This window comes from Caloenas nicobarica, chromosome 1 (assembly GCF_036013445.1).
Source record: "Caloenas nicobarica isolate bCalNic1 chromosome 1, bCalNic1.hap1, whole genome shotgun sequence".
Lineage (NCBI taxonomy): Eukaryota > Metazoa > Chordata > Aves > Columbiformes > Columbidae > Caloenas > Caloenas nicobarica.
Window position 1 is genome coordinate 192,411,522 of NC_088245.1, and position 26,387 is coordinate 192,437,908.

At 38.2% G+C, this 26,387-nt stretch overlaps 1 protein-coding gene across 1 annotated transcript in view; it reads left to right on the top strand.

Annotated features, from left to right (window-relative positions):
* The window catches only part of UBL3 (ubiquitin like 3), a 62,605-nt gene extending 36,801 nt beyond the window's left edge, over positions 1-25,804 (top strand). Inside the window, exons 2-5 of the mRNA XM_065641463.1 lie at positions 13,587-13,695; positions 19,025-19,111; positions 23,559-23,636; positions 24,056-25,804. Coding sequence (XP_065497535.1) covers positions 13,587-13,695; positions 19,025-19,111; positions 23,559-23,636; positions 24,056-24,108 — 327 coding nt within the window. The 3' untranslated portion in view covers positions 24,109-25,804. The remainder of the gene's footprint in view (positions 1-13,586; positions 13,696-19,024; positions 19,112-23,558; positions 23,637-24,055) is intronic.
* The last annotated feature ends 583 nt before the right edge of the window (positions 25,805-26,387 follow it).

Genomic DNA, 26,387 nt, shown 5'->3' on the forward strand with positions numbered 1-26,387 from the left:
TATTTCTGTTGAACATTAACTCATTGAGGAAGGAAAAAATGGAAGAGTGTTCATTATTTTGTTCTGACAAGTACAGACACAGGTCAAGGTCAAGCTGTTTGCTCTTGAAGAGTTGTATTCTGAATAAACTGGCATCACAATCCTTGATCTCTTATCACATAATTCAATGTTTTCTCTGGGCTATTTTAGGAGGAAAACAATTAGAAGAGGTTGTGTTCTTATTCATATTCGAGTTGCATGCTTTTGCTAGAGTAAATGAGATCTGTGGTCATTGAAACATCAGGTTTTAATAAAATTTGTCGTCTTTATCAGAGACAAAAATATATATTGCTCTATCTCTTGCCTCTTAATTATCACAGCTCAGTGGTTTAGATAGTGCTTTGGAATCGCAAAACTTTGGCTGACTGCCATGATACACAGAAAGCACAGAGAAGCTAGGAATCAATAGCTAATAATAAAAAATTAATTTTATGGTATTTCCACACAAGTGAACCAAAATATATCTCTAAGTCAAGGTAAAACTCTGTCTCTTTCATGTTTTAAAAAATATTTAAGACTTGACTTGTTTTTGATACTCTCTTAAGGCTTGAAAAATTTAATACTTGTGTGCTGACCAAGATGCAGAATCACACAAGGGCCTGTCAGCAGCATCTCAAAATTACTGCCAAGTGGAAAGTTGCAAATTTACCACCTATTGCTGGCATTTCCATTGGGATGTAGGTCCTGAAAGATCTTAGGGAAGTGGGTTTTTTTGTTCACACAGTGTTGTTAATAGCTTAGAGCTGATACGAGGGGACTTCCAGGGGACCATGTCACTCTTTATTTGTCTTTAGGGAGTGACTTTTTTTTTTTTCATAGAAAGTTTCTAGCTGCATCTAGATTTATATTAGCTGTAATCTTGTACTTAGTTGCAGTGTGTTTTTAGTGTACCAAATAGTAGCCTGCATTAAAACCATACAATGCAAAAGTTATTGCAAGAGAAAATAGAATAGAAAACAAAATTGGATTCAGAAGGTTGTTTCCTTGCTCTTCCATTATTTCTTTTCTGCTCTAAATCAAACTATTTTTGTACTTGATTGTCACTGTCCCTTTTTGGGGGCCTGAGGAGTAGTGCATTTTAAAAATAGGCTTTCCATTGGAGATTAATTTGTTTCTGAGGAAAACTGTCATCTCATGAATCTTTTTCTCATGAGGAACTAAGGGGTGGATCTTTCATTTCCAAGAAAATGGGTGTGCTTTTTTAAATTTCCTTATTTAAAGATTTATCCAAGGAATTTTCAAAATTGACTGGTTACTTATGTCTTTTTTGTGAGACCTGAAAATTGAATATATACACTGGCTTTGAAATGATCTATAATTGCTGTTCCTGTCTCATGTGGTGGAAAGTGGGAGCAGAGGGAAGAGCAATTGGACTTCTGCAATGAAGATTGACTCAGGAATACAGAGAACCCAATACAGGTTTATTATGTTTAAGTAACTTGAAGTGAGAAATCACTTTTTAAAACTCAATTCAGAAGCAAAACCACCAAACAAACCCGGTGAAGTGGGGGAGAGGGGAAGGAACAAAACAACAACCAAAAAACCAACCAACAAACAAAAATACCCCTACAACAACACACAACAAACCCCACCAAACTACGAAACCAGTAACTTAATAATTATCTCTTAATCTCTAGGAGGGTTCTCTATATACAACCATGCTTACTCCAGCATCTAGTGCAAAAATCAGTGGGGTATTGTAGGAGGTCTTAAAACTTATCTCTTGCTGATTAAATGGCCCTGCCTATCTCCTTTGAGTATTATTTTTGTCAGTCTGTCTTTCTGATACTGAATTCAGGTGAGTGGGCATTCTTCTCAGAAGTAATGAAGTTGGATAGGAAGAACTTCGCTTGTCTCTCCTGAAAATTAGTATGTGGAACTAGATGATATCCATGACCATGTGCTGCCTGCAGTTGTCATTGTTTTGATTGCCTCTAGTTGATAGCAACTGCCTTGAAATGTCTTTATTTTTTCTGTATTTGTAATGGTTTCTTTGTATTTGCTTCCCCCACCTTGCTGAACTTCATTTCTGGTCAAATGGAAGCTGATGTTTGTTTTCATCCAGGCTGTAACTGAAATCTTACTTTTGTCTTTGTCTATGGTCTCACTGACCTATTCTGGTTACAAAATTGTAATACCTCCAAGTCTAATATATAGTACATGATTTTTGAAACTTTCATTATGCAGTTGGAAACAATTTTCGGCCTCTGTTTTCTTACAGTGCACAAATAGGACATTCAATATGCTCTTCCTTGCCCATCATTAGATTCTCTTTATGCTTCATAGTAAGTGAACAGCTGCATCTGAAACTTCCAGGAATGTGGTTAAATCAAATTGAGGCTCACAAAATCGTTTAAAGATAGGAAAAAAAAATAGACTGGGGATTAAGAAAGGGTGGAGGGTGTCTGTCTGCTCTTTGGGCTTGCAAAAAGCAGCTATGTATGGAACTAGTTCCTTGGAATTGTATTTTCTTCTTTGTTAGCAGCAGCAGTAGTATTCATTTTCAAATCTGAGATGTTAGGCATTTCACAAAATAAGCATTCACAAACTTGATGGTCTTACAATCTCTCTTTTTAAAGATGGCATCAAACTGTCCTAAATAATATTTTAAAATATTAAATAAATATTCTCTCCATAGAATAAAATCAAATGTTGAGCTATATCAGAATTTGGTCCAAATTTGAGTGCCTGGCATTATCATTATTCACATTTGTCTAGTGAACTTCTAAGCTTTAAATACCAGCCGACATGACAAGGCGATGGGCTTAACCAGGGGCAGCTCTTAAGAGACGACGGGATGGTAAAGACAGATGGTACGTGCTGATTTCACTTCTAAATTCTGGAGTCCAGTGTTGGGATGTGTGTCACTAGAGGATATTTTTAGGGAGACAGAGATTGAAAAAATAGAAATAGACACCTTTTTCTCTCTCCTACTCACACTGTTTCCCACTTCAGAAAGAAAACCTGGAATGTTCTTCTCTGCTAGTGTTGTATGTATTTTTTGAAGAAGACATGCAACAGCCTGTGTTTGCTGCTGCTTCTCCAGTAACTCCATGTGCTGAAGGCCAAGGCCTCCAGGATCTGTCAATCCAGGATGGACCAGTTCCAGTTTCACTAGGAGTCCCTTCTGAGAGCAGAAGCTCTAAAACACCAGAGTTACCAAACCACCTTGCTGTGACCATTCTTACCAGACGCAAGCAGTTCAATCCGACAGCATGAGCTTCTCATGTGTACATCATCATTTGATGCAGGTTTATTATTACTTCCATTCTTGTGTTTTGAAATGACTGGTTTAGCATGGCATACTGAACACTAAAGAAGTCTCTATCAAGATTTCGTGTTAATCTGGGCATATCAGTTTCTCTCTTTTGTGTTCTAGTCACATTATTTCAAAGTGAAAAAAACCGCACTTACTCCAACATTGGGTTGAAAGGATGAACTTTGAAAATAGCAAGCTTGAATACCATGTGGTTACCTTTCTGCCATTTTTGCTACCTCATTGTATTAAAGCTCAGTTCCAAAGCATGGTCTTCCGTGTGTCGTAATTTACACATCGAAGTTATGCTGGACTTAAACGATTCTATCATAAGTGAAACTTATTTTGTGTGTGCAGTGAAACTGCCCTGTTCTTGGCTCATAAGTAATCATGGCAGGTCTTTCTCTGAGTCTTTCCTGTCAGAGTGGATTCGCTTGGGGCCATTAACCGGGTAGGTTAATTCTGTACCCTGCGATTGAAGCATGCACCTGCGATACAGTAGACAAAGTGCCATGTGAGCTGGGAAGATCAGATACTTGAATACTTGCATTATTTCAGGTAATGGAGTGCCTGTGTTGTACTTCTAGGAGAGGAGTTATTCCTGAGTAGTCATTTGTGGCTCTAATTTCATCGAATTATTGAAAAGCCTTCTACTGATATGATCAGAATGTTTCAAGAAAAGGTTATTCTTCCGTTTTTACTCTCTTATTAAGGCTAATTTTCAGGGAAAATTCTTAACTAGCTCCTTCTGACTTTGGTGTGTTTTGTTTAGCTCACCTCCCTCCAAAACCAAAAAAGCAAAACCAGCTTTGTCCCAGGAATGCTAGTAGTCAGAATAGTAAAGGAAACTATGTAAACTCCACTGGAATCTATTGTATTCCTCTGGTTATTTATGATAGTATCTGTATTAATTTAATTTGAAGAACAATGTTTCCTAGATATTTCTTTTTAAAAGGTAGCCCTGGAACTCGCAGGAGGATCATGAAGAATATATTGCCATTGTGTTATTTGAACTGAAGTGAGGGAATGGATAAAGTGTGACCGACCACTAGGATTTTAAGTTCAAGAATGTCCTGGTTTCCATAGAAACAGCTAGCTCTATCTTAGCTACCGAGTTAAATGCTTGTAGGATTTTGCTTTTTCCTCCTCTAAATAAAATTTTGTGTGTCATTTTGGTCTTCTCTTTCCTTCACTTCAAACTTCTCTGAAATTTGCTTAGTTTTTATCAGTGCAAAGGTGTCAGCCGTTTGTTGTTTGAAAGAAAGTAATTGCACATAAAAATGTGTTTGTTTCTCTTCGTAGTAATCTAAAGATGAGTATGTCATTGGAAATGGCTGTGGAGTTCACCTTAATCTTGAACAGGGTGATGTGAGGTGTTGTCGCACTTCTGTGGTGTCACATTGGGATTGTCCTACTTCCACAAGTGGTGTGGCTTTGAGTGGTGTGGGTCTGTCAGGCAATTGGCAATGAAACTTCAAAGCTTTGTTCAGTCTCGTTGACAATTTATGTTACCTCTCATGTTCCATGCCCTTTTTTTTCCCGGATATGAAGTAAATTAATTGTAGGTCCAAGGTATTGTAAGGGTAGAACAAAGCCTCTTTGTGCATCTAAAGCTAAAGGCAGTGTTTCTGAATGCTGCCAAATGTAAATTTCAGGTGTTCAGTTAAGGAAGTGCAGTTAAGTCACCTATATTTCCTATAAAGTGTCTGAAAATAGGTGTCTAGAAATGTGATTCATAAGAACTGTAGTTTTATTTATTTTACCAAGTGACTCTTGAACAAGAGTCCAGAATCAAGGATCTCTCTCATGAGAATGTTTGCATCGTCGGGCTACAAATTCATACTTCTTGCTCACTTTCTTACCTTATGCATCTGTGTCTCAGTTCCTCTACTAGCTAGTTTCTTGGCCAAGAAGGAGCTAATATTGTTGTTCTAGATGCGTCTCTTAAATTACAAAAAAACTCTGGAAATCTTCAGAAGGCTGTGTGGGAAAATGACATTGGATCCAATGATCACAAGCTGATACAGTTAAAATCAAATGGAAGAGTCAACAAGTAGTAGTGTACGTAAAGTCTTTGGATTTCAAGGGGGCAGATGCTGATTAAATAAAGTGGACTGAGTTAGCATGAGGAGCCTATCTGAAGAATTTGCATGCTTGGTATTTCTTCAGGTTGAAGACATTAAAGGTATAAAATAGTCTGCGTGCTAAATGAGTGAAAAGATGTGGAGAGACTTTGAATTTAACAGATGAACAATCGCATTAAGAAGGATATTGAGAAGCAGCAGAGAAGAAATAGTGGAATAAAATTCACAAAATATATTTACCCAAGTTAAATTATTATGGATTCATTAGCCAATTTTCTTTGGAAGGAGAGTGTTTTTCAGATGAGGGAGCTACAGAAGACACATGATCTGTCTAGACTTCAGTGAGTAGTTGATGTTGGCCTGGGAAGAGTTTGACAGGGTGTGTGGCTTGGGTAGAAATGTTAAGATACAGTGCTCAATGTGGAGGTGTCAGGGTGGCAGTTATGCTTGGTGGAATTCTTTAAAGATTAATTTTGAGACCAGCTATCTTTCTGATGTTTTCACTTATACCACTGACACAAGGAAAATCAGTATATTGTTGAAGTTCCTTGATGATGAAAATTTGGAGGTACCAATAGTACAGCTCATGGCGTTGTATGGACAAGATGGGATTATCTCAAAGGCTGAATTAATAGGAACAAAATTAATTGCATTAGTATAAAAATATTCTGTACATCATGGGTGGTTAAAACCAATATTTTGTAATGCAAGCTTGAAGGCTTAGGTCATGGAAATGACTGGGCTAGAGAAGAGCATTGTAAGATTACTGCATTACAAATGTGAGACAGTTGTGATGTTTGTATGGAAAATGGAGAGGCATTTGCAGATGATCTAAGGAGGTTCTAGTATCATTTTATAAATTCCTGAAATACTATGTATGATTCTAATCATGCATACTTAAAACAAATGAATCAAAAATCATTCACTTTGGAAAGGACCTTGAAGTTCTCTAGCCCAACCTCCTGCTGCAAGCAGGGTCACCACTAAATTTGGACCAGGTTGCTTGGGGCTTTGTGTGTCGGGTCTTGAAAACCCCCAAGGACAGAACTTCCAAAGCATCTCTGCTTTGGTTTAACCTGAGCTAGCAACACAACCGCCATAGCTGCTCACTCATTCCTCCCCCCACCCCGCCCCCCAGTAGGGGAGAGAATCAAAAGGGAGAGGAGAAACTTGGATTGAGATAAACACCGTTTAATAAAGTAACAAAATACTAATACACTACTAGTAAATATATATATATATATATATATATATATATATATATATATATATATATAAATAGAAATAAAAGATACCCAAGGCCATTCCTCATGGACTCTGTCCACACTAAGCAGCCAGTCCCAGGAAGCTGCAACCCTGGTCCCAAACAGAGAGAAAAAAAGAGGAAAAAGGCAGAAAGGCTCAGAGGCCTCTGCAAAACTGCAAAAGGCTGAACTAAATGTCCCAAACCAAAACTCTCCTGGCTCCGGCAAAAAAGAGTGAAGAAAAATTAAAAACGCACACAAGAGAAAGCGCCCAAGAGCCAGAGTGGGAATGCTTGAGAGAGAGAGAGTGAAAGATACCCCCCTCCTTAAATAATTAGCATGATGCTAATGGGATGGAATACTCTCACTGATCAGTCTGGATGTCGGTAAAGCTCTGCTCCATCTCTGCCCCCCTTCCTTGATGCCACACACCTGTAGGCAGAACGCTCAGTGTCCTTGGCTCTCAGACCAGAGCAATTAAAAACATTAACTCTGTTCTGGGGTGTTATCTCTTGTTCTCAAACTAAGTCCAAATAATGGCTGTGCTAGCTATGAAGAGGAAAGGTTTCTAACTGCATGAAGAAAATTAACTCATTTTCAGTCAAACCAGCACAATATCACAGTTCAAAGGCTCTAGTTTCCATTTATGGCTATTGTTTCTTTTTCTTCTGTCTTGAACCTCAGTAAAGAGGTTGTTGTATGGGCATAGGAAGGCTGCTAATAGGTGCCCACCAAGCCCAGTTCCCTTAACCTCTTTTGGTGTGCTTCGGAGCTGTGAAGACAGTGCTCATACCAAAGGCCAGCCTATTAATGAGGAAATCCTTTGCTTGTTTATTTTAGCAAAGTATATCCTTATCTGCAGATGTAGAAGAAAGCCACCAAAACCCCAAGAGGAGAAAAAGCCTGTTACAACTAAAGCACAAAGTAGGTCTGGCATCAGTGGATGTAACCTTTTCAAGAATACACTTATGCTGGGAATTAGAAGAAAGCTCCACTCAGTAGGACAGTCATGTTCTAGAGCAGCCTTCCAGGGAGTGTAAATACTGAAGTTCTTTATTATATTCACATGGATACATTTCCGGAAGGCATGGCATGAGATGATATACCTACTTCAGGAGTGAACTGGAGTCTAGAACCTGCAGGTCCCTGCTGACTTGGCCTGTAGAATGCTGCTGTTTCACTTAGGCTGTTGTGTGGGCTTGGTTCAATTTCTCATGTGAATCTGGTGGAGAATTCAATCAGTAAAATGTGTTTGCATGGTGCTGTAAGGTTTCTCTTTGGCCGAGAGTCATTAGGAAACTTTGGTGCATCTTTGGAGAACAAACATTTTTTACAATTATAAACTCGAACTAGGAAGATTTAAATGTATTGTATTCTGAGACGTAAAACTTCAGTCTGTATTTCTGCTCTTGTCTCATCACTTTCCTTTCTGTTCCACTGTTGTTTTTTAATTAAATTTCATATCTATTAAGAAAAATGAAAAAAATAGTCTTGTGGATGTATTTTAAACAGCTGAAGAAAAGCAGTTCAAACTTGGAGTTGGATAGCATGTGGTGACATGACACTTTTCCTCCTCTGCATTTTAATTTTAAGATGGGAGTAATCTTAAGCTGTTTCTGGAGCTTAAAATCGATTTTAAAAAAATCTTGTTTAACTGGGTAGATGGGAAGTCATTTAAACATCAAGAAACATGGTGTAGGTTGTAAATATCTCATTTCTTGATGTTTAAGTGACTTCCCATTTATTCAACTTTAGCTGTGAAATTAGAAGCACTGTGGCACTGAGACACTTTGTAGTTATACCTTAAAGAAGGAACAAATGCTGTTGGAGATGCCTGTAATGGACAAAAGATCAACATATTCTGCATATACATAACCCCAAAATTGTAATCACACTTGTTACTACAACCTTTGCACACACATATATATATATATATGTATTTTAAATTTATGGGTTTGTTTGGTTTTTCTTTTTTTTTTTTTTTTGGTTTACAGTATGTAATCTACACTGAGATTATTGTGTATGTGATGCAACTGGGGTAGCTACTGGAGCTGTAATTATGAAATTGGTGTGGGCTGTAGGGGGCAGGGAGGGTGAGCGAGGTTTTCATGCTTGAGATCACAAACAGAATGTGCTATTGTATAACTGTGCAGAGGGGGTGTAGTCCGCAAATTGTATTTAATCCTACTTCTGATACTGTGGCTCTTCTTGACTGCTTTTATCGGTAACGTTGCAGTTGGTGCTATAATGCAGAAGTGTGAGGATATGATCCTCATCAGTTTGCTGTAGTAAAATGCTGGAATTACCTTTGGTAGCCTGAAAAACAAAAATCAGTATGGTCATTGCTCTTCCACAGTGGGCATAACAAACTTGTCAGGGAATCGAGAATTGAGAAGGTTGCTCAGCACCAAGACTCTAGGCAAGAATAGATGGAGGGGCTTTAAGCATACAAAGGATACAGATACAACTTCCTTGCCAACTTTTAACATAGGAAATAGGATACAGGGGAACTAAGACCACTAAGAATCATTTCATAACTTGAAAAAATAAAATTTGCTGCTTTTGTATCAAACCTTCTTTACCTAACCAAGATTTTTTCCTGCACTTTCCTTTGAGTAAATGTATGTACACACGTTCTCTTTTTTTTTTTTTTTTTTTTTTTTAGATACAGACTTTCATCAGTGGCATTGGGCCAGAAAGGATTGTTTCACATCCCCTATAGTTTGTTTGAAGTGCAATTCTCAGGCTTGCACAATAAGTAGTGCAGCAGTTGCAAGCTGTTAAATTTCCCAGAGCTCATGAGAGGAATGAGATTAGATTCTAGATTTAAAGGCAAGTTTTGGGATTCTTTGCTTCAGACCCTTTGAGGCTGTGTGATGTGCAACTCGAGACTAAGATTCCTTCAAGTCAAGATTAAGATAGATAAATATAAATATATATATCATATATATGCACATATTTATAAACATGCAAACTAAATGTGTCAGTGGCATGCTGTGCTATAAATAAGAAAATACCTTAGCCTTTCATTAGAGCAGCTGTTTTCTTGCACTTGATGCAACATCTGCTTGACTGATTTAAGGATTTATTTTGGGCTTCTGCTGATATTTGGTGGTCTTAGGGTTTGTTTGTTTGTTTAAATGAAAGTATTCTTGCCACATCTTACACATACTTTGTAGTATATCCTGTAAAATTTTTAGGTTATGTTGATATGCTTTTTTATATTTGATAGTAGGACTATAAGAAGTGTTATTCAGGAACAAAAAAACTTCAGCGCTATTAAGTTACCTATGTTGGGAGGGGGCAAAGGAAGGAATTAACATTTTTCACTTTTTTTCCCCTGTTGCTTACATTGATTTTTACCATGTATATTAACTGCAGAAGTATGCAGAAGTAAGAAAATTTTCCAGGAAGCCAAGTTAGTTTTGGTTATTTCTCTGTAATATTCTTCTCCTTTCTGTATTTGCTTTAGTGTTCCTGGTAATCTCAAAACACAGTAGTGAGAATGAAAAGAAGTGTGTCTCCTTAATGTTATGCTAACTGAAGAATAACTTTAGTTCTATATTAATGCCGTGCCCTAGTCATATTTTAAGTGCCGAGGAGGAGTAGTCTTCTGAGGTTTTTTTTTAATCATCTCCATGTTGGATCCAAATCAGACAGGTCTAGGGAGCTGATGGTTTGGTGTTATGTCTCCTGCCCAGGAAAGTATTATGATCGTCAGAACAGATTAATCCCCACCACAGATAAACCACAGATGGATGAACGAAAAGGCCTTGGATAACCTGCATAAAATCAGAGTTGGGGGACTGCTTGGCCAGAGGAACAAGCGAAGCGGGGTCTCAGGAGCCAGGCAGAGGGAATGGTGGTGGAGGATGTGAGGGAGAGGCAGGGGGGCTGCTGGGGGAGAAGCTCCTCACTCCTAGTGCCCACAGCAGGCACTGCTGCCGACTGTTTGGGGTGGGTTGGTTGATTTGTTTTTTAAACAGGCAGCCTATTCCCAAGTACAATTAACAGTTTGTGACGCAGTCTAAACCTCCTAAATTTTTGGCAGTGTGTTGGTGTTGTAATGAGATGCATTAATGCTTAAAGGATAATTAAAGATAATGAGGTACAGAGAAAGTGTAATGGAGTGCAGCGCACCACGCCTCTGAAAGCTGGAGTGTGGCAAGCTGACTTTTGATGAAAAGAACTGCTTCTCTACATAGACACTTTTGTAGTTTCATCCGAGTATGTGTATAGTAACTGATGTAGTGCTATATTGCAAACTGTTGGTTAAATAGGACAAATTAGGATTTAATAGAGAAATTGAGTGTGCGTGAGGGCCTACCATAAGGAACCTAGCTAGGAGGAGGGGGGGACACAAGCTCAGAGCAAGCTCGTTATTGGAATTGTTATGGATCAGTTGTCAGATGAGTCTTGTGCTTCCTCAATCATTTAATGACAAAGGTATGTGTAAAGGGATCTTGCTGCTAGAATTTGTTGATGACATGAAGTTTGGAAAATGATCGTAGTGTAATGAGAAAGAAGTGTTACACAGAAATTTTTTGAGGATTTCACAGGTCATGGGCCCAGACATGGGGGAGACTTGACACATCTTTGTGGTGCAGAATACTTCCTTCTACCTAGCTTCCTTTCCCTGGGAGGGATGGAGTAATAGGAGTGGGGTGAAATTTGTGCTTTAGGGCATTACAGCCAAAATATTCAGCATCCAAGCATGTAACTTGTAATTGAAAAAATCCAAGTCAAGAAGGGTACAAAGTAACTAAGCAAACACCATGGTGCATTTACAAAGAAGGTATATGTGCTCTTGGGACACAGTCGCAGAAGATGTTTCCAGTAGACAGAGGAAATTACTGGCGGTGTTATACAAACATCTGGTGAGACATCATTTAGTATGCTTCAGAAATAGTCATCTGTTTTGAGGAGAAAAGAGAAGAAACTGAAACTTGCAGAGATGGGCTCCTAGGATGAATGGGGAAAGGGACATCTCACCAGAAAAACCGTGAAGAGCTTGTCTTGGGTAGTCCAACTAAAGAAACTCTATATGTAAGTGTTGTCTATACATACACAGAGACAGCTAAAAGAGGGAGAAACTATTTTAAATGAAAGATAATATAAGCAAAACAGTAAGCAGACATACTCTCAGCATTGCTGAATTTAGACATAATAATTTGAAGTTGTAATTTATTTAAGCAGTCAGATTTTTGGAGTAAACAGGATTAGTGGAACTTCGCTTTTTCTGCTAAATCTTGGTGAGATTTGAAAACAATTCCTTGATCATTCTGGAAATATCAAATAAAGTGGAACTTTAATGTTTCTAGCCAGGTGTGTTCTGAATTTTCTGAATAATTGTCTTTGACTGAACAGCATTCCTGCAGCTTCTTTAAGTCGTTATTTGTGATTTCCTGGTATGCAGTGATACCCTTACAGTAGCTGTGATGCTTTCTCAGAGACAGCTGCCATTTGGCTTCTCCTCTGGGGTAATAGCAGAACTTGTATTTTCTGAAGGGTGTTAGCAACGGGGCAAGGAGTAGCTCTTTTATGCTAACTCTTTATCCTTGCTACAGTTTGAAATAGAGACCGAATTGCTTTTTGGAGGGCTCATTTTCTTCACTGACATTAAGTGTGCAGGATGATACAGATTGTAGTTTAGATACCTCCATTAGATGCTTAAAGATAGATGGGATGAATCCAAGTCAAAGCATTCAAGAGAGACTAGACAATCTGTCTGGAGAGCACTTGAAATAAGTGGAGAGTGGGTAACTGAGGCAAGGCTGGCATATTCAGTGGAAATGATATGCTGAGATTTTTGACCCTGAAGAAGTCTTGAAAACTTGGGCATCACTGTAAATTTTTCCATTTGTATTTGAGCTAGAAAACAGTTTACCGAATTCCAATAAGGAAAGCTTTCCTACGACTTAACTTAAAATGAGAGCAACTGTTTAAGAGTATGATTTGGAAAAAAGTGTCCAAGCAGTTAGTATGCTAAAGTGTTGCTAAAAGATGATGCAATTTAGACTTGTAGGCCAAAATGCAAAAGCAGCTAGAATCTCACTTGCCATGGGCATTAGTGATAGCTACCTCAAACACATTTTGTGACCCTTCTAGCAGTTGCTTTAGGAAACAAAATTTAATCTCTTTTGCATTGCAAGTAATGTCATAATGAGCTCTTTGTGCAGGTTATTGTAATGCTATGTGGAAAAGTAATTATATTCAGTAACTATATTCAGTAGGAGAGGAAAATTATAGCTGAAGATACTGATGGTTAGATGAAGAAAATCTATGGTAGAAAAACTGTGGTGTGGTGTATTACTGTATTGCATGTGGATCTCAGTGACTTTGCTTGTTGAGGAAAAACAGTGGTGGAATAAAGTTTTGGGTTCAGAGGAGTGGCAGATGGTTTCAAGTTCTGTGGCAGCTGGGACCGAGGAAGAATGCTGTCTGACTGCTGGTGTTTTGCAGGAGATGCAGTGAGTGAGATCAGGACTGACAAATATACTGGAGGGAACGTGCTAGGGCTTTTGCTGAGGCTCACAGGACATTCACGTGCAGATTTTGCTATTTTTAGTGCGGTTTGGGTTAATTTTTCAAATTTATCTTTTTCTTCATTCAAAGAAGATATGTTGCCAGTGTATCTTGCTGGATTTTTTTTTATACCCCGCTGAAAGCTTTTTTTAATGGTACAATTGATTCAGTCGCTACCTATCAACATATTCTGATGTTTATAATAAAAAATGCCAGCTGTTAGAATTTGATCTTCCTAGCTTATGTGTAAAGAAACAATTTTTTTTTTTTACCTCTTTGACCCTATTTTTAACACCATCTTAAACTGTTTTCTCAAATCGCTTTGGATTAATCTTCTCTGAAAACCAATGGCAACTTTTTAAGAACTTTAAAAAAAAAAAAATTTAGTCTTCTGTGGATACTTTCCTAATACCTCTTTTTTTTTTTTTTTTTTAACAGATAAACTTGCGCCTCATCTTGGTAAGTGGGAAAACGAAAGAATTCCTGTTTTCACCAAATGACTCTGCTGCAGATATCGCAAAACATGTGTATGACAACTGGCCGATGGGTGAGTAGCTGTGTGGCTTTGGCTTTTTAACTGGCAAGCTAGAAGCTTCCCTGTATTTTCAGACTAAAGTGTCAATATCTCTGTTCTCAACATTCAGATGAAGTATGTTTATTGTGTATCCAGGCATAGATTTATATAGAAATACAATTGCCTTCTTGCCTTCTTTTTCCCTCTTTCTTCGGTTGGGCAGATTTTTAGATGTCTGGACTATTTCCCACTTTATTTCTAAAATTTGCCTCCCTGAACTGTAGTACTACTTTCCCCCCTATCTTTAGACACTTTCCGTGATCAATCTTGTTAGAGAAACTAGTAAATGTGAGGAAATGTTGGCCATTGTCACTGGTCCCAGCCAGCATGGGTTCATGTGAGGAGACAGGTCCTGCTTGACCAACTTAATTCCTTTCTATGACAAGGTTACCCACCCAGTTGACCAAGGGAAGCCTGTCGATGTGATCTTTTTGGATTTCAGTAAAGCCTTTGATACTGTCTCTCACAGTAACCTCCTGGACAAGATGTCCAGGATACGGCTGGATAAACACACAGTGCAGTGGGTGAGCAATTTGCTGACGGGCCGGGCTCAAAGGGTTCTAGTGAATGGGGTTATGGCTGGCGACCAGTCACTAGCGGGTTCCGCTGGGATCCATCTTAGGGCCAGTGCTCTTCAATGTCTTTATAAATGACTTAGAAACAAACTTGAGGGAATATTAAGTAAGTTCACTGACGACACAAAACTGGGAGGAGCTGTCGACACTCTCAAGGGCAGAGAGGCCCTGCACAGAGATCTGAACAAATTGGAGAACTGGGCAGTCACCAACTGCATGAAGTTCAACAAGGACAAGTGCCAGATTTTGCACCTGGAACACGGCAACCCTGGCTGTACGTACAGGCTGGGAGACGAGATGCTGAAGAGCAGCTCCATGGAGAGGGGTCTAGGGGTTCTGGTTGACAGCAAGTTGAACATGAGCCAACAGTGTGTCCTGGCAGCCAAGAAGGCAACAGTGTCCTGGGTGCATCCAGCCCAGCATGGCCAGCCGGGCAGGGAGGGGATTGTCCCGCTCTGCTCTGCACTGGTGCAGCCTCACCTGGAGCACTGGGTGCAGTTCTGGGTGCCACAGGATAAAAAAGATATTAAGCTACTGGAGAGTGTCCAGAAGAGGGCTGTGAAGTTGGTGAAGAGTTTGGAGAGGAAGCCGTATGACGAGTGGCCAAAGTCACTGGGTTTGTTCAGCCTGGAGAAGAGGAGACTGAGGGGAGACCTCATGGCGGCTGCAGCTTCCTCACAAGGGGAGGAGGAGGGGCAGGCGCTGAGCTCTTCTCTTTAGCAACCAGTGACAGAACCCGAGGGAATGGCAGGAAGATGTGCCAGGAGAGGTTGAGGTTGGACATTAGGAAAAGGTTCTTCTCCCAGAGGGTGGTGGAGCACGGGAACAGGCTCCCCAGGGAGGTGTCATGGCCCCAAGCCTGACAGTGTTCAAGAAGAGACTGGACAACACCCTCAGACACATGGTGTGAACTGTGGGGTTGTCATGTGCAGGGACAGGAGTTGGACTTGATGATCCTTGTGGATCCCCTCCCACTCAGGACATTCTATGGTTCTATATAAAACCTCTTATGTGAGGACAGCTAATGTAAAATGTAGCATGTCACAGGAATGCATTAGTGAAATTGACTGTGAAGTACTTCTCCCTTTACTGCCTTATTTTGGAAGGGATCTGTAATAACTATTTTTTTCCAGGAGGGGGGTAAACAAAAAAACCTAAACAAAACAAACAAAAAAAAACCCCACCAACAACAAAACACCACCACACCATTTTAAGAAACATTAAAGACTGAGGGAAACTGCAGCTGTTTATATGAATATATTTGGTGTTCTGCAAGAATAGTAGCTTTAGAAAATGGAATTGAAGACTTAAGGTGTGTATTCACATATATGAATAGTTCATAGAATCATAGAATGGTTTGGGTTGGAAGGGACCTTAAAGATCATTTAGTTCCACCCCCACTGTGATGGGCAGGGACACCTTCCACTAGACCAGGTTGCTCAAAGCCCCATCCAACCCGGTCCTAGACACTTCCAAGGGCAGAGCATGCACAACTTCTCTGGGCAGCCTGTTCCAGTGTTTCACCACCCTCATGGGAAAGAATTTCTTCCTTATAGCTGACCTAAATCTACCCTTTTTCAGTTTAAAGCTGTTACCCCTTGTCCTATCACTACATGCCCTTGTAAAAAGTCCCTCTCCCGCTTTCCTGTAGGCCTCCTTTAGGTACTGGAAGGCTGCTATAAGGTCTCCCTTGAGCCTTCTTTTCTCCAGGCTGAACAACCCCAACTCTCAACCTGTCTTCATAGGAGAGGTGTACCAGCCCTCTGTTTAGTTCCAGAAAAACAAAGCTCTTCTGTTCTCCCTGACTGTGATTTCATGGGAAAATAGCCAAAGCACAGACATAGCATTACATACGATGAAAAATAAATATTTTTTTGGTACAGGACTTCATTTGGGTTGCTGTTAAAATGTTAAAAGAGACTGCTATTTACACAAACTAAAACATGGCACTGTTTCTGTGGTGCCATTGTCGAAGAGGTATGGTGGATGATAACTCATGCCAAAAAGTTAGTGTTGATAATGCATATTTTAGGCCTTGTACTGGTCTTCGAGGTCAGGAAGAAGAGTTTCAGGGGACTTGTTTGCTGTTCGTTTTGCATAATGTATCATGCAGCATTATGTATTTACTAAAATATGTAATGAAGGAGGAGGTTTTTAGTGCTCTAAGGTGTAAGATATAGATGTAAAACACTTTTACAATAAGAAAACTGGTTGATGTAGCATCTGTGTAGCTACTGTACATATTTTTATGTGTGTCTACAACATAGTCATAATGACCAAATGTTCTTTGTGTACTTCTATCTGTATTAGTAAAGGCTAAACTGTGTTTTTCTTACTCAAGTTCATTCCTGAACATGTGGTTGCGTGTTCCAAGTCTTGTGAAGAGCTTGGAAGTTGCAGTTTCTGAGCTTAGAGTTGGGAAGAAAACCAGACTTTAAAGTCTGGTTTTTTTAAAGGAAAGTAAAACCAGACACAGAAGCGTCAGTTCAAATACCTGCTGTCCTGAGGGAGTACTCTAAATCTGGATGAGTATTTAATTGCTTGTGCAAAGAAGAATAGTGTCAATGTAAAAGACTGAAGAAAAATCTACTACAGAATAGTATATAGGTTTTCAAAACATTAGCCCACTAGGTGTTCAGACTGAAAGTGCTGCTCTTTGCCACAGTACTGAGAAAGCTTGAAGAGAACTAAAGATTCCTTGAAATAGACATTATATGAAATGGTTGTTTTTACCACCACTTTTACTTGTTATGTTCTTGTAGGGAAAAATTTTGAAAGATCTTCACTCATATGCTGGCAGGATTAAGGCAAACCTCTCCATCCCTCTTTTGCCGATACAGTTGTTAATTACGGATATCTTGACCTGCAGAGGAAAGTGAAAAAATTTATATTAATGTATATCATCTAGGTAGGCTACCTGTTCTCTTCCCCTCTCATTTGCTTCTAAATAATACTTTTTTTCTTGTACAGCAATTATCTGCTGAACTTTTTTTAAAGAAAAAGTTGTAGGTAAATATTTTCTCCTTGGCTTATTTAGTCATCAGAGGAAATTAAAATTTGAAATCATGTCAGAAAGAAGTGTTTCAGACTGCCAGCCAAGAAACAAAAATTAAAAGTATTAATAAATTGGCAGCTTAACAATGGAAAATACCTGTACCAAAATGTAGTCTGTCATCTTTTGATTGCTGTTTTATGTCATTATGGACTGTAAAGTGGCTGAACTTCTCCTCTGTACAGCCATAGTATAGTGGAGTTCAGACTGTATGGAGTAAATAAATAAATAAATTGGTGTCTTCCAAAAAATCACTTGCCCTAGCAGTGTGATAATTCTGATCCTTAACTTAGACCCCTTCATAGCATAACAAAGAGGGCCTTTGCTTGAATTGCAAGACAATTGAATCAGACCCTGAGTGGAAATACTTGAAAGTCAAATAGCCTTGGTTGCCTAATTTGATCTAATCTTATAAACTGGGCACATGCAGCTCCCAGGATCTTGCAGCCTCTGCTGTTGCTGCCAGTTCTGTGCAGCGCTGGGGCTGCCACGGCTCCTGCTGCCGTGTCTCTGCCCGCTTGCCGTTTTGCACCAGATGCCTTTCCGTACGCCCTCCGCCACCATGGCTTTTGTTTTAAAGGCTTCCCTTTCTCCGCTTTTCAGTTCTTCTCCTTTTGTGGTGCCAGTTGCCGCTGTGCCTGTATGTTAATTGTATGTTCTCAGTGAACAGTTTGGTTTCTGATCCCTTGCTGAATATTCATTTTGGTATATAAACACTACAAAGACAGAGAGAACATTTGTGAACAGCTGTTGCCAGATATCTGGTCAGCTAAGAAACAGAAGACACTGTATTCCCAGAGAACCCATTTAAATTCAGCATTTCAAGGTTTTATGATATTTATTCGGAAAGCAAAGCGCAGATTTATTTGTTGTTCACGTTGTGACAGAGTACAGTAAAGAGTAGGAAAAGAGCATTAAGCTTATAAATGGTTTATGACAACATAAGCATTATAGGAAAATACATGCTTGCTGTTCCCGAATCACTGTTTGCCAGACAAAAACATCCACGGATTTTCCTTTGAGAAGTTCCTTGCCATGTACCCGTCTGTGTCTCCCCTGTGAGAGCCCTCTGTTCGGGGCCGCTCGGGTCACTGTCCGCTCCGGACAGGTCACCGGTTGGGTCTGGCCATCCTTGCAGCCACTGGGCAGTCTGTGGAGCCTCCTCAGTGCTGTGGGCTGAGAATCATCTTTCAAATGATCCATCACATGCGCCCTGGCTGTGTGTGTGTGGCTGCTTTGCATCGCTGAGGAACGGCTCCAGTTGGGCAATTAACTGGTGAGGAGGAGTTCGGCTTGAGAATCTTCTGAATGGGAAGAAATAAAGGCAGTTCTAGCCAAGTGGATATTAAGCCTCTGGAAGCAACTCATGGTTGTGAAATATTTTCTGTAGGACTTGTATATGTGCTGAATATCTCATTAAATCTGTGAGGTTAGTAATATTTATACTTGCAGGCATAAAATGGTGTTTTTCAATGCCCAATGTTAAATAAGAAATTTAAGAATACATTTCAGGAGTGCTAGCCTTGGATTATCTTTCTGTATCTTCAGCCTATGCTCTCTCTTTAGTGTTTCAAGCAAAAGAGTCCTGTTCCCAGTTTTTTTCCTGGGTAAAGATGAGATAAATAACAAAAGATGTTTTTATTACAATGTAACTGTGAAAATTCTCTCACTGCAGATTGGGAAGAAGAACAAGTCAGCAGTCCAAATATCTTGCGGCTTATTTATCAAGGGAGGTTTCTTCATGGCAATGTGACACTAGGAGGTATGAAAATAATTTTCATTATCCATATTACAACCAGGCAAAGGGGATATTTATTTATAGTGTGGTAAATACTACTTTACTGTTCAAGATCGCAGTATGGCTTGCTATATACTATTTTTCCTCTGCACAGAGTGACGCTGTATTTTATTGTGTATTTTTCCATCTTCTAACCACTAGTTGCTAAACGTTTTGGAGGTACCACCTGGTAAATCAAGTCTCTTGCATAAAGAAAGAGTAATGCTGCTATTTGTTGTCTGTCTAGATGGAATATATTGTTCCACCTCTCTTACATTGCACTGGCAGGGTAAGCTTTTTCATAAATGTCTTAACCTGTAACAAACATTTTAAAATACTTATGATAATGGGTTAAACAATACTTTAAATCTTGGTGCAATGAAGGAAGATGCTCTATGAATGAGAATGAGGGGAAACATTCTTGCTGTCCTGTGCTCTCCCAGGGATACAATTGCATAGTTATGTGGAAACAAAAGTAAATGGCTTCACTTCATATGCTAAGAAAATGCAATTCAACTATGCCCCCTTGTGGCAAGTTTTTCCCCACAATTACACATTTTGATGGGTATCTTTGATAGAGATATGGCACAAATTTATAACAATAATCTATCCTTTTGTAGATGAAAGTTGCTGGTGTGAATATCAACTATAGCAATGATGAAATCAAATGAGACACTCTTCTCTGTGCCAGTTTAAAAGTAAATTAATACTCCTACTTTCTCTGTATGTTCAGATGGTTGGTGCATTTGGTACTTGACTGCAATACAGAGAGGAGAATATAGAAGAAAATCACAAATGAAATGGTTTTGAAAATTCTTTTTGAAAATAATATTTATGGACTACTTATGGTGGTCTTTCCTCTAAGAAATGACTCGGATGATATAGCCATTGATTCGCTTTCTACCATTACCGATGTTGGCTAGTGATGTACTTTTAGAACAGATTTACTCTCCATATAAATCAATTTTTAATGCTGCTATATATACAAAGAAGATCATTGTCAAATCAGCTGGGAGAACTCTGATATTTTTATTCACTCTTTAATTTGTATGTTTACCAGGTGCCAATGCATGCAGATAGTAGCAGTTGGAGTAGAGCTGAAAGACAAATGTTAAGTCTTGGGTCATCTCTGTAGTTATAGAGATGCTAGCCTTACCCTACATTTTCCAGGCAAAGATAGCTAAATGGGATTTTCTTTGCCATTCATCTCTAGGTGTTGCTCTTGACCACCAGTGCTTGTTCCCATTAGTAACATTTGTCTAAATCCAAACCAACTTTGAATATTTGTTTAATATATTTAATTCATTGTTTAACAAATTAAGCTGAAAAATAATAGCTGCATGCTGTTGACTCTTGAGTTAACTCAGGTCTATGTATTTTGAACACTTACTTGGGTTCAGGGCATTTTAGTTCATTCTGTTGCAATTTAATCATCATGATTTTACCCTAAGGATATTACATGTATTAGTGTTTTTCAGAGATCTCTTTGTTGCTGTATTGCTTTAAGAAAAAAAAAAATCCCCCAGACGTTGGCTTACTTCAGTACTAATGAAGTTATCTGGAGTAAGATTATAGAGCTGAAAGGAGAATAGCAATTTGTGAAGCAGCCTGAAAAGTGTCGCTTCAGTTTGTGGTGTTCATTAGGTGTAACCCGAAGTTAATTAGTTATCTTTAAAAGATGGGGTGCAGAATTTCTTACTAAATATGATATTTAGTTTCTTATACTCTTATAAACTTTTCTATCTGCAGCTCTCTATAACTGAGTTATGGCCCTTAGTGTTTTATTTGCTTTAGGTGATTAGGAAATATTGACTGGAATTTGGACCTACTGTGTACTCAAAGTTGCTTTATCAACTAGTGAAAGAAAAGTTTCCAAGGAAACAGTTTCGTGTTTTCTTTTTAATGGGAGTCCATTTTTGTTCACATTTAAAAATGACATTGTAACATTCTACTTGTAACCTCACATGTCTGTGTAGTGTCTTAAGAATTTGAGATTCTCTTAAAATAAGAAGCACCAAAAAATGACAAATTGATAGGAAAAAAGCTGGCTTTGGAGTGGAAAAATCTTATTTTAAAGGAACTGTGTCTTTTGCCAGCTTCTCTGAATGGACTGTCACTGCAAGAACAGTAGAGTGGATGGCATTGGAAAGTAATAAAGAGAAACAGACCCCTCTGGAAAGCCGCTTGTGCTGCTCTTCCCCGCGGTGCTCGTGCCAGAGCATGGTGGTGTGTCCTGCCTGTGGGAAGGGTTGGGTGGTGGCTGGCAAAGCAGGCTCTGTTCACTTTCCAGCAGGAAACGTCATCCTTTAACTAAATATTTGGTCTGCAGTTTGCATTTGAAAAAATATTAAATAGGGAGGTAACACATAATCGACAGTTCTGTTTCTTGTTAGATAATGGTAGCTGGCAATGTTTTACTTATTTATTGAGGAGGGGGAAGGGAAGCCAACCCACTTTGTGCCATACAGAAGTAAATTCTCACGATAGAAAATCTGGAATAAAAGTGGAATTAAACAGGTGGGAAAGGAATGAAATGAAAGTTTAGTTTAAGTGAGAGAAAGGAGTGAAAGAATGAAGACAAGAGCAAGAAAGGATGAGTGAGCATAGGTTTGTGTGCTCAGGCTCTGTCAGGGTGCTCCAAGCAAGAAGCTGGAAATTGCTAACAACTTGTGTGAACTATGCAAACTACTAGCTGAAATAATTTAATTGAAATATTAGCACACTTTTACTTGATAACTGTAAATAATTAATCTTCACAGCTCACTAATCAAGTCTCCTCAAGTGTCTTGATATTATGAAAGATGTCCCCAATGTGATTAGTTTGTAATATTTTGCTCTTTCTGTACTGGCTTCTTGAGAGTTTGTCATGAAGGCAATCCCTTTCCAGCAAGTTTAAAAGACTGTTGTCATGCTCTTTGCAGAGTTTTCAGTTGTGTCACAGAGTCAAGTACCAAAAATACTTAATCCTTTTCAGACTTCAAGTTATCAATAGCTTCTACTGGCAGGCACAGGCAGTGCTTCAAGTAAACTAAGCAATGTTCAGATTTGACTTTCTGTGGAGATGGCTTTTCCCAAAGTACAGCTCCTTCAAAGAGGCTTGTGAATCTGTGTATCCCTCCATATGCTTACCCCTGTGTTTTAATCATAACTTGCATTTTTTCAAACGAATACATGGGCAATGAACATGATTTAATAGCAATGTTGTAGCTGGGCTTGTATCGAATATACGTACTAACCAAATACTAGTGTGGGGGTTTTAAAAATTTTTTTATTCCCGAATTTTTAGTGTCTGCTGTAGTGATTAAAATAGGCATTTTCATCTTCAGTTACGTTCAGATTTATTGGACATTCATTATTCATTTATTCACTTAAAATGCTGTGGTGCACTGCATGTGAAAATAGAAGATGTAAATGCAATTTGAGAGGATAAATTCTACTCAAGTCAGAATTTTTTGTGTATTTAGGGTTAAATTCTTGTTACATTTATCACTAACTTTTTTCCTCTATAAGGGAAGAGGACAAAACTTAGAATCTCTTTACCTTACATTTCTCAGAAAAATAATCAAGATAGATGCTTAATCTTAGGAGTTGGAGAGAGGAAACGAAGTTATGTAAAGAACTTGTAAAAATAATTCCCCTCCTCAGATAACTGGAAGAAGTCAAAGTTCAGAATATTGAATCTGGTAATGAGAATCTGATAAATATAACGAACACAGAGAATCCTTTCATTTGAAGAAGACTAGAAAATTTCATAAGGGTTATGCTGCGATGCTCAAACCATATATTCAGCATTGTGTTGGTACACCGAAATTGAATGTGAAAGTGATCATTTTAGTTTCAGAAACAAGCAGAATGAATTGCATTGCTAAAGCTCACAAAGGCAGCATTGTGATAACTACCTTATCTTATTATGTTTTAAATTTGATATTTTTTCACATGCAGCTGATATTACAGATTAATATTAAAAGGGAAGATGCAGACATTTTGTATTTTGGAAAACGTGTACCATAGATCAAAGTAGGTCTTAAGAAAATCTGTTCCAAAGTAGCATCTCTGTTTCGATGTCTCAGGAGTAACAATTTCGTGGCTGAATTAACCACTTTTTTGCATCCTTAACAATAAAGAGTTCTTAGCATCTGAGTCTTGGCATGAATGCCCACTTCTACTCGAAAGAGGAAAGCTAAGTTTCCTAATGGGAATATCATGTCTCTAAGAATACAGTGTTTTAAGTGATTATTATCAGGTCCCAATACCTTGATCTACAAGACTTTAGCCAGAAACGCCTTTATAGATCTATTTAGTAAGCAGTTCAAATCTAACAGTGTGAACTTTTGAACAGATGCTAATCCAATTATAGTTGGTTTCAACTGGGCATTTTGGAGAAAGAAGACTGCTGTAATGTATTAATAAATCTCCCTTCCTCCTTTCGCAGCATTGAAACTTCCTTTTGGCAAAACAACAGTCATGCATTTGGTGGCTAGAGAGACATTGCCAGAGCCAAACTCTCAAGGTACGTTGTGTGCTGGAGGTGTTTCTTACTCAAGTGCGTGGCAAAGCAGTCAGATCTCTTGTAGGCTTTTAAAGTATTTCATAGTAGAGAAAAGTCAAGTCGTTGCGGTCTTCTGTGAAGCAAGTAATGGAATGCTTTTTACATCTTGTTTATAGAAGACTAAGACATTAATTTTCTGCTTTACCATTTTTATAGAATGCAGACATTTCCTCAAACCTTAAAAGCTTTTGTTTTTATTGTTAAAAACTACTCCTGATTTATTTTTCAGTTATGTATACATGTGTATAATAATAATAAACCATATTTTGTTAGCTAAAAATCATTTAAAAAAACATACTTGTATCAAGCATACTCGCACACAAACCAACCTAATTACTTTAGAAATGGCACGTAAGCAAAACTTTCTTCTTGCTCCACAGGTCAAAGGAACCGTGAAAAAACTGGAGAAAGCAATTGCTGTGTAATCCTGTAAACCCTGTTAGCTTTACCTGCTAAGTGTGATGTAATATAGTCTTTGTCTTTCATGCTGCTGGAATAGAAGAGGCCCTACCTTGCTTCAGACACCCGTAGGAAGAGCCTGTCTGTAAATCCATGGAACTGAAATATTACACGAACACTGTCTCATTAGTTTGGGTTTTTTTAAGAGAAAAATCTATGAACACTTTCATTGTTTATGTTTTTGTAATTCCTGCTTATTGTTTATTGAATGATCTTACAGTACATCAGTTCTTGAAATAATTCAATCTCCAGAAAAGTTAATGTGTTCTTTTCCATGGCAGGAATCATTTTGCTACCACAAAAATCTCCATTAACCAGATCTAACCAATCAAACTTTCTAGATGCAATTTGCACTAAGTATGGTTGACAGTGTATTTCTCATCAACTATCTCTAACAATATTTGAGAGACCTAGTAATAACCTACAATGTATATTGCAACACTGAAAAACAGTTATGTCTGTAATTAAAACAAATCTCACTTATGGCCAAAACAAAGGAAAAACTGTTAAGTCCTTTCTACCTAAGTCAACCTTGGTGGCCGAACTGGCACAGAATACTAACTAAACCAAGTCTAGCTATATATATTTTCCCTGCAACAAACAAAAAACTATGTGCCTGTAATTTAAAAGCACTCTATAGAGGGCTGATGAAACTGATTTTTTTGTTATTGTGTGCACTCTGATCACATATGTTAGTCGAGTGCTTATTCCGACAGCACAAACAAGTGCAGAGAGTGCATATCCTAGCCTTAATATGGGAGGGGTAATTTCCTGTAGTTCATAGGCTTTTATTATTGTGCATAAATGTTAGAAAACATCATTTACTAATCAATTTTATGTATTTGAATATTGGCAATTGGTGTTTTTCAGACATTTTCTCATCTGTACCTTAGTGTCCAGTGTCATGCTTACTCATTAGAGACTTCAAAAGAATTACTGAAGTTTAAAAAGCAAAAAGAAAAACCTCTGCCATAGTACTAGTTTTGTTTCTTTATGTAATCTGCATTTGGTATTAGTGCTTGCAATGGTATTAAAATCAGAAGCTGATTTTTGAAGGCATACATAATTAAAAAGGATGCCATTCTTTTATTTCATATCAATAATTTAAATGTTGATATGCTAAAGAAATTTGCACAGCACTAAAGCATGAGCTAGTTTCATCTAAACCTGTAAAAAATAAAAATAAATAAAAATAAAAAATATAAAAGATTTTATATTTTTTCACTGGGAGGAATTCTTCCTGGGTGAAATTACAAATGTGTGTAGAATATATTTAATAAAAATCTTATACATAACTATAGAAGTTAAATATAGATTGGCGTGTAGTATAATAGAACAATATTCCATATAAATAGCTGTAGCCTTTAAAAATGAGTCACAGGTTGACATTGTGTTCTGTACTTAAGTGTCCACAACTCTTACAGATGTTCCTGTGTAATCGTTTTTTCGAATGATTGGCATCATTCAAATGTAATGAGGTTATTTTATTCATTGTTACTGCTTTGATGAAATGCTTTATATGCAGTAGATTTACAAAAATATTGTTCATACTGATCCGAATTAAATTTGTATAGAGCAGAGTTTTAAAAAAAATTGTAAATAGCACTAAACATTTTCTTTCTGCAACCTGTACTGATAGACTCTTCTGTAAACTAAATAAAAGAATATTGTAGTGCATTTTGGTGGTGTTTTAAGGGTGGTAATTGGATCTGTAATTACTTTTAATAATACTTCTTAGTCTGGAAACTAAGTAAGGACACCATTTTATTTATTAAAAAAGAAGGAGGTGGCAAAACCTGCTGAAAACTGCTAATAGAACTTATCACTTCACTTTTGTTTTCCTTTCATGTCAAAAGAAGTGGCTTAGAGGGGTGTTTTCTGTTGGAAGAGAATGCAAGCACAGGCAGTTGCAGGTGTAGCCCTGTCACACCCTGCTGTACCTCACAGGAGTTGTCTGCTCCTGCTGTAAGGTTTTGCCATCTTCATTTACTTACAGCGGGGAGCACACACGTACCTCTGAGGGTGCTGGGAACGCAGGTGAGAGCATTATTGTGTGTTCATTGCCAAAATGAATCTTGGGGCGGGGGGAGGTTCCTTGTACTATGCAGTGCAGTCTCTAAATAGTAACTATAGGGACATAAACCTGTTGTGTTGGGGTTTTTTTTAAGCAAAAGTTTAATAAACGTCAGCTCGAGAAAGCTACTAGGAGCATGTTGTCATGAAGCTTCCCATTTCCAAAATGCTGGCCGCCTA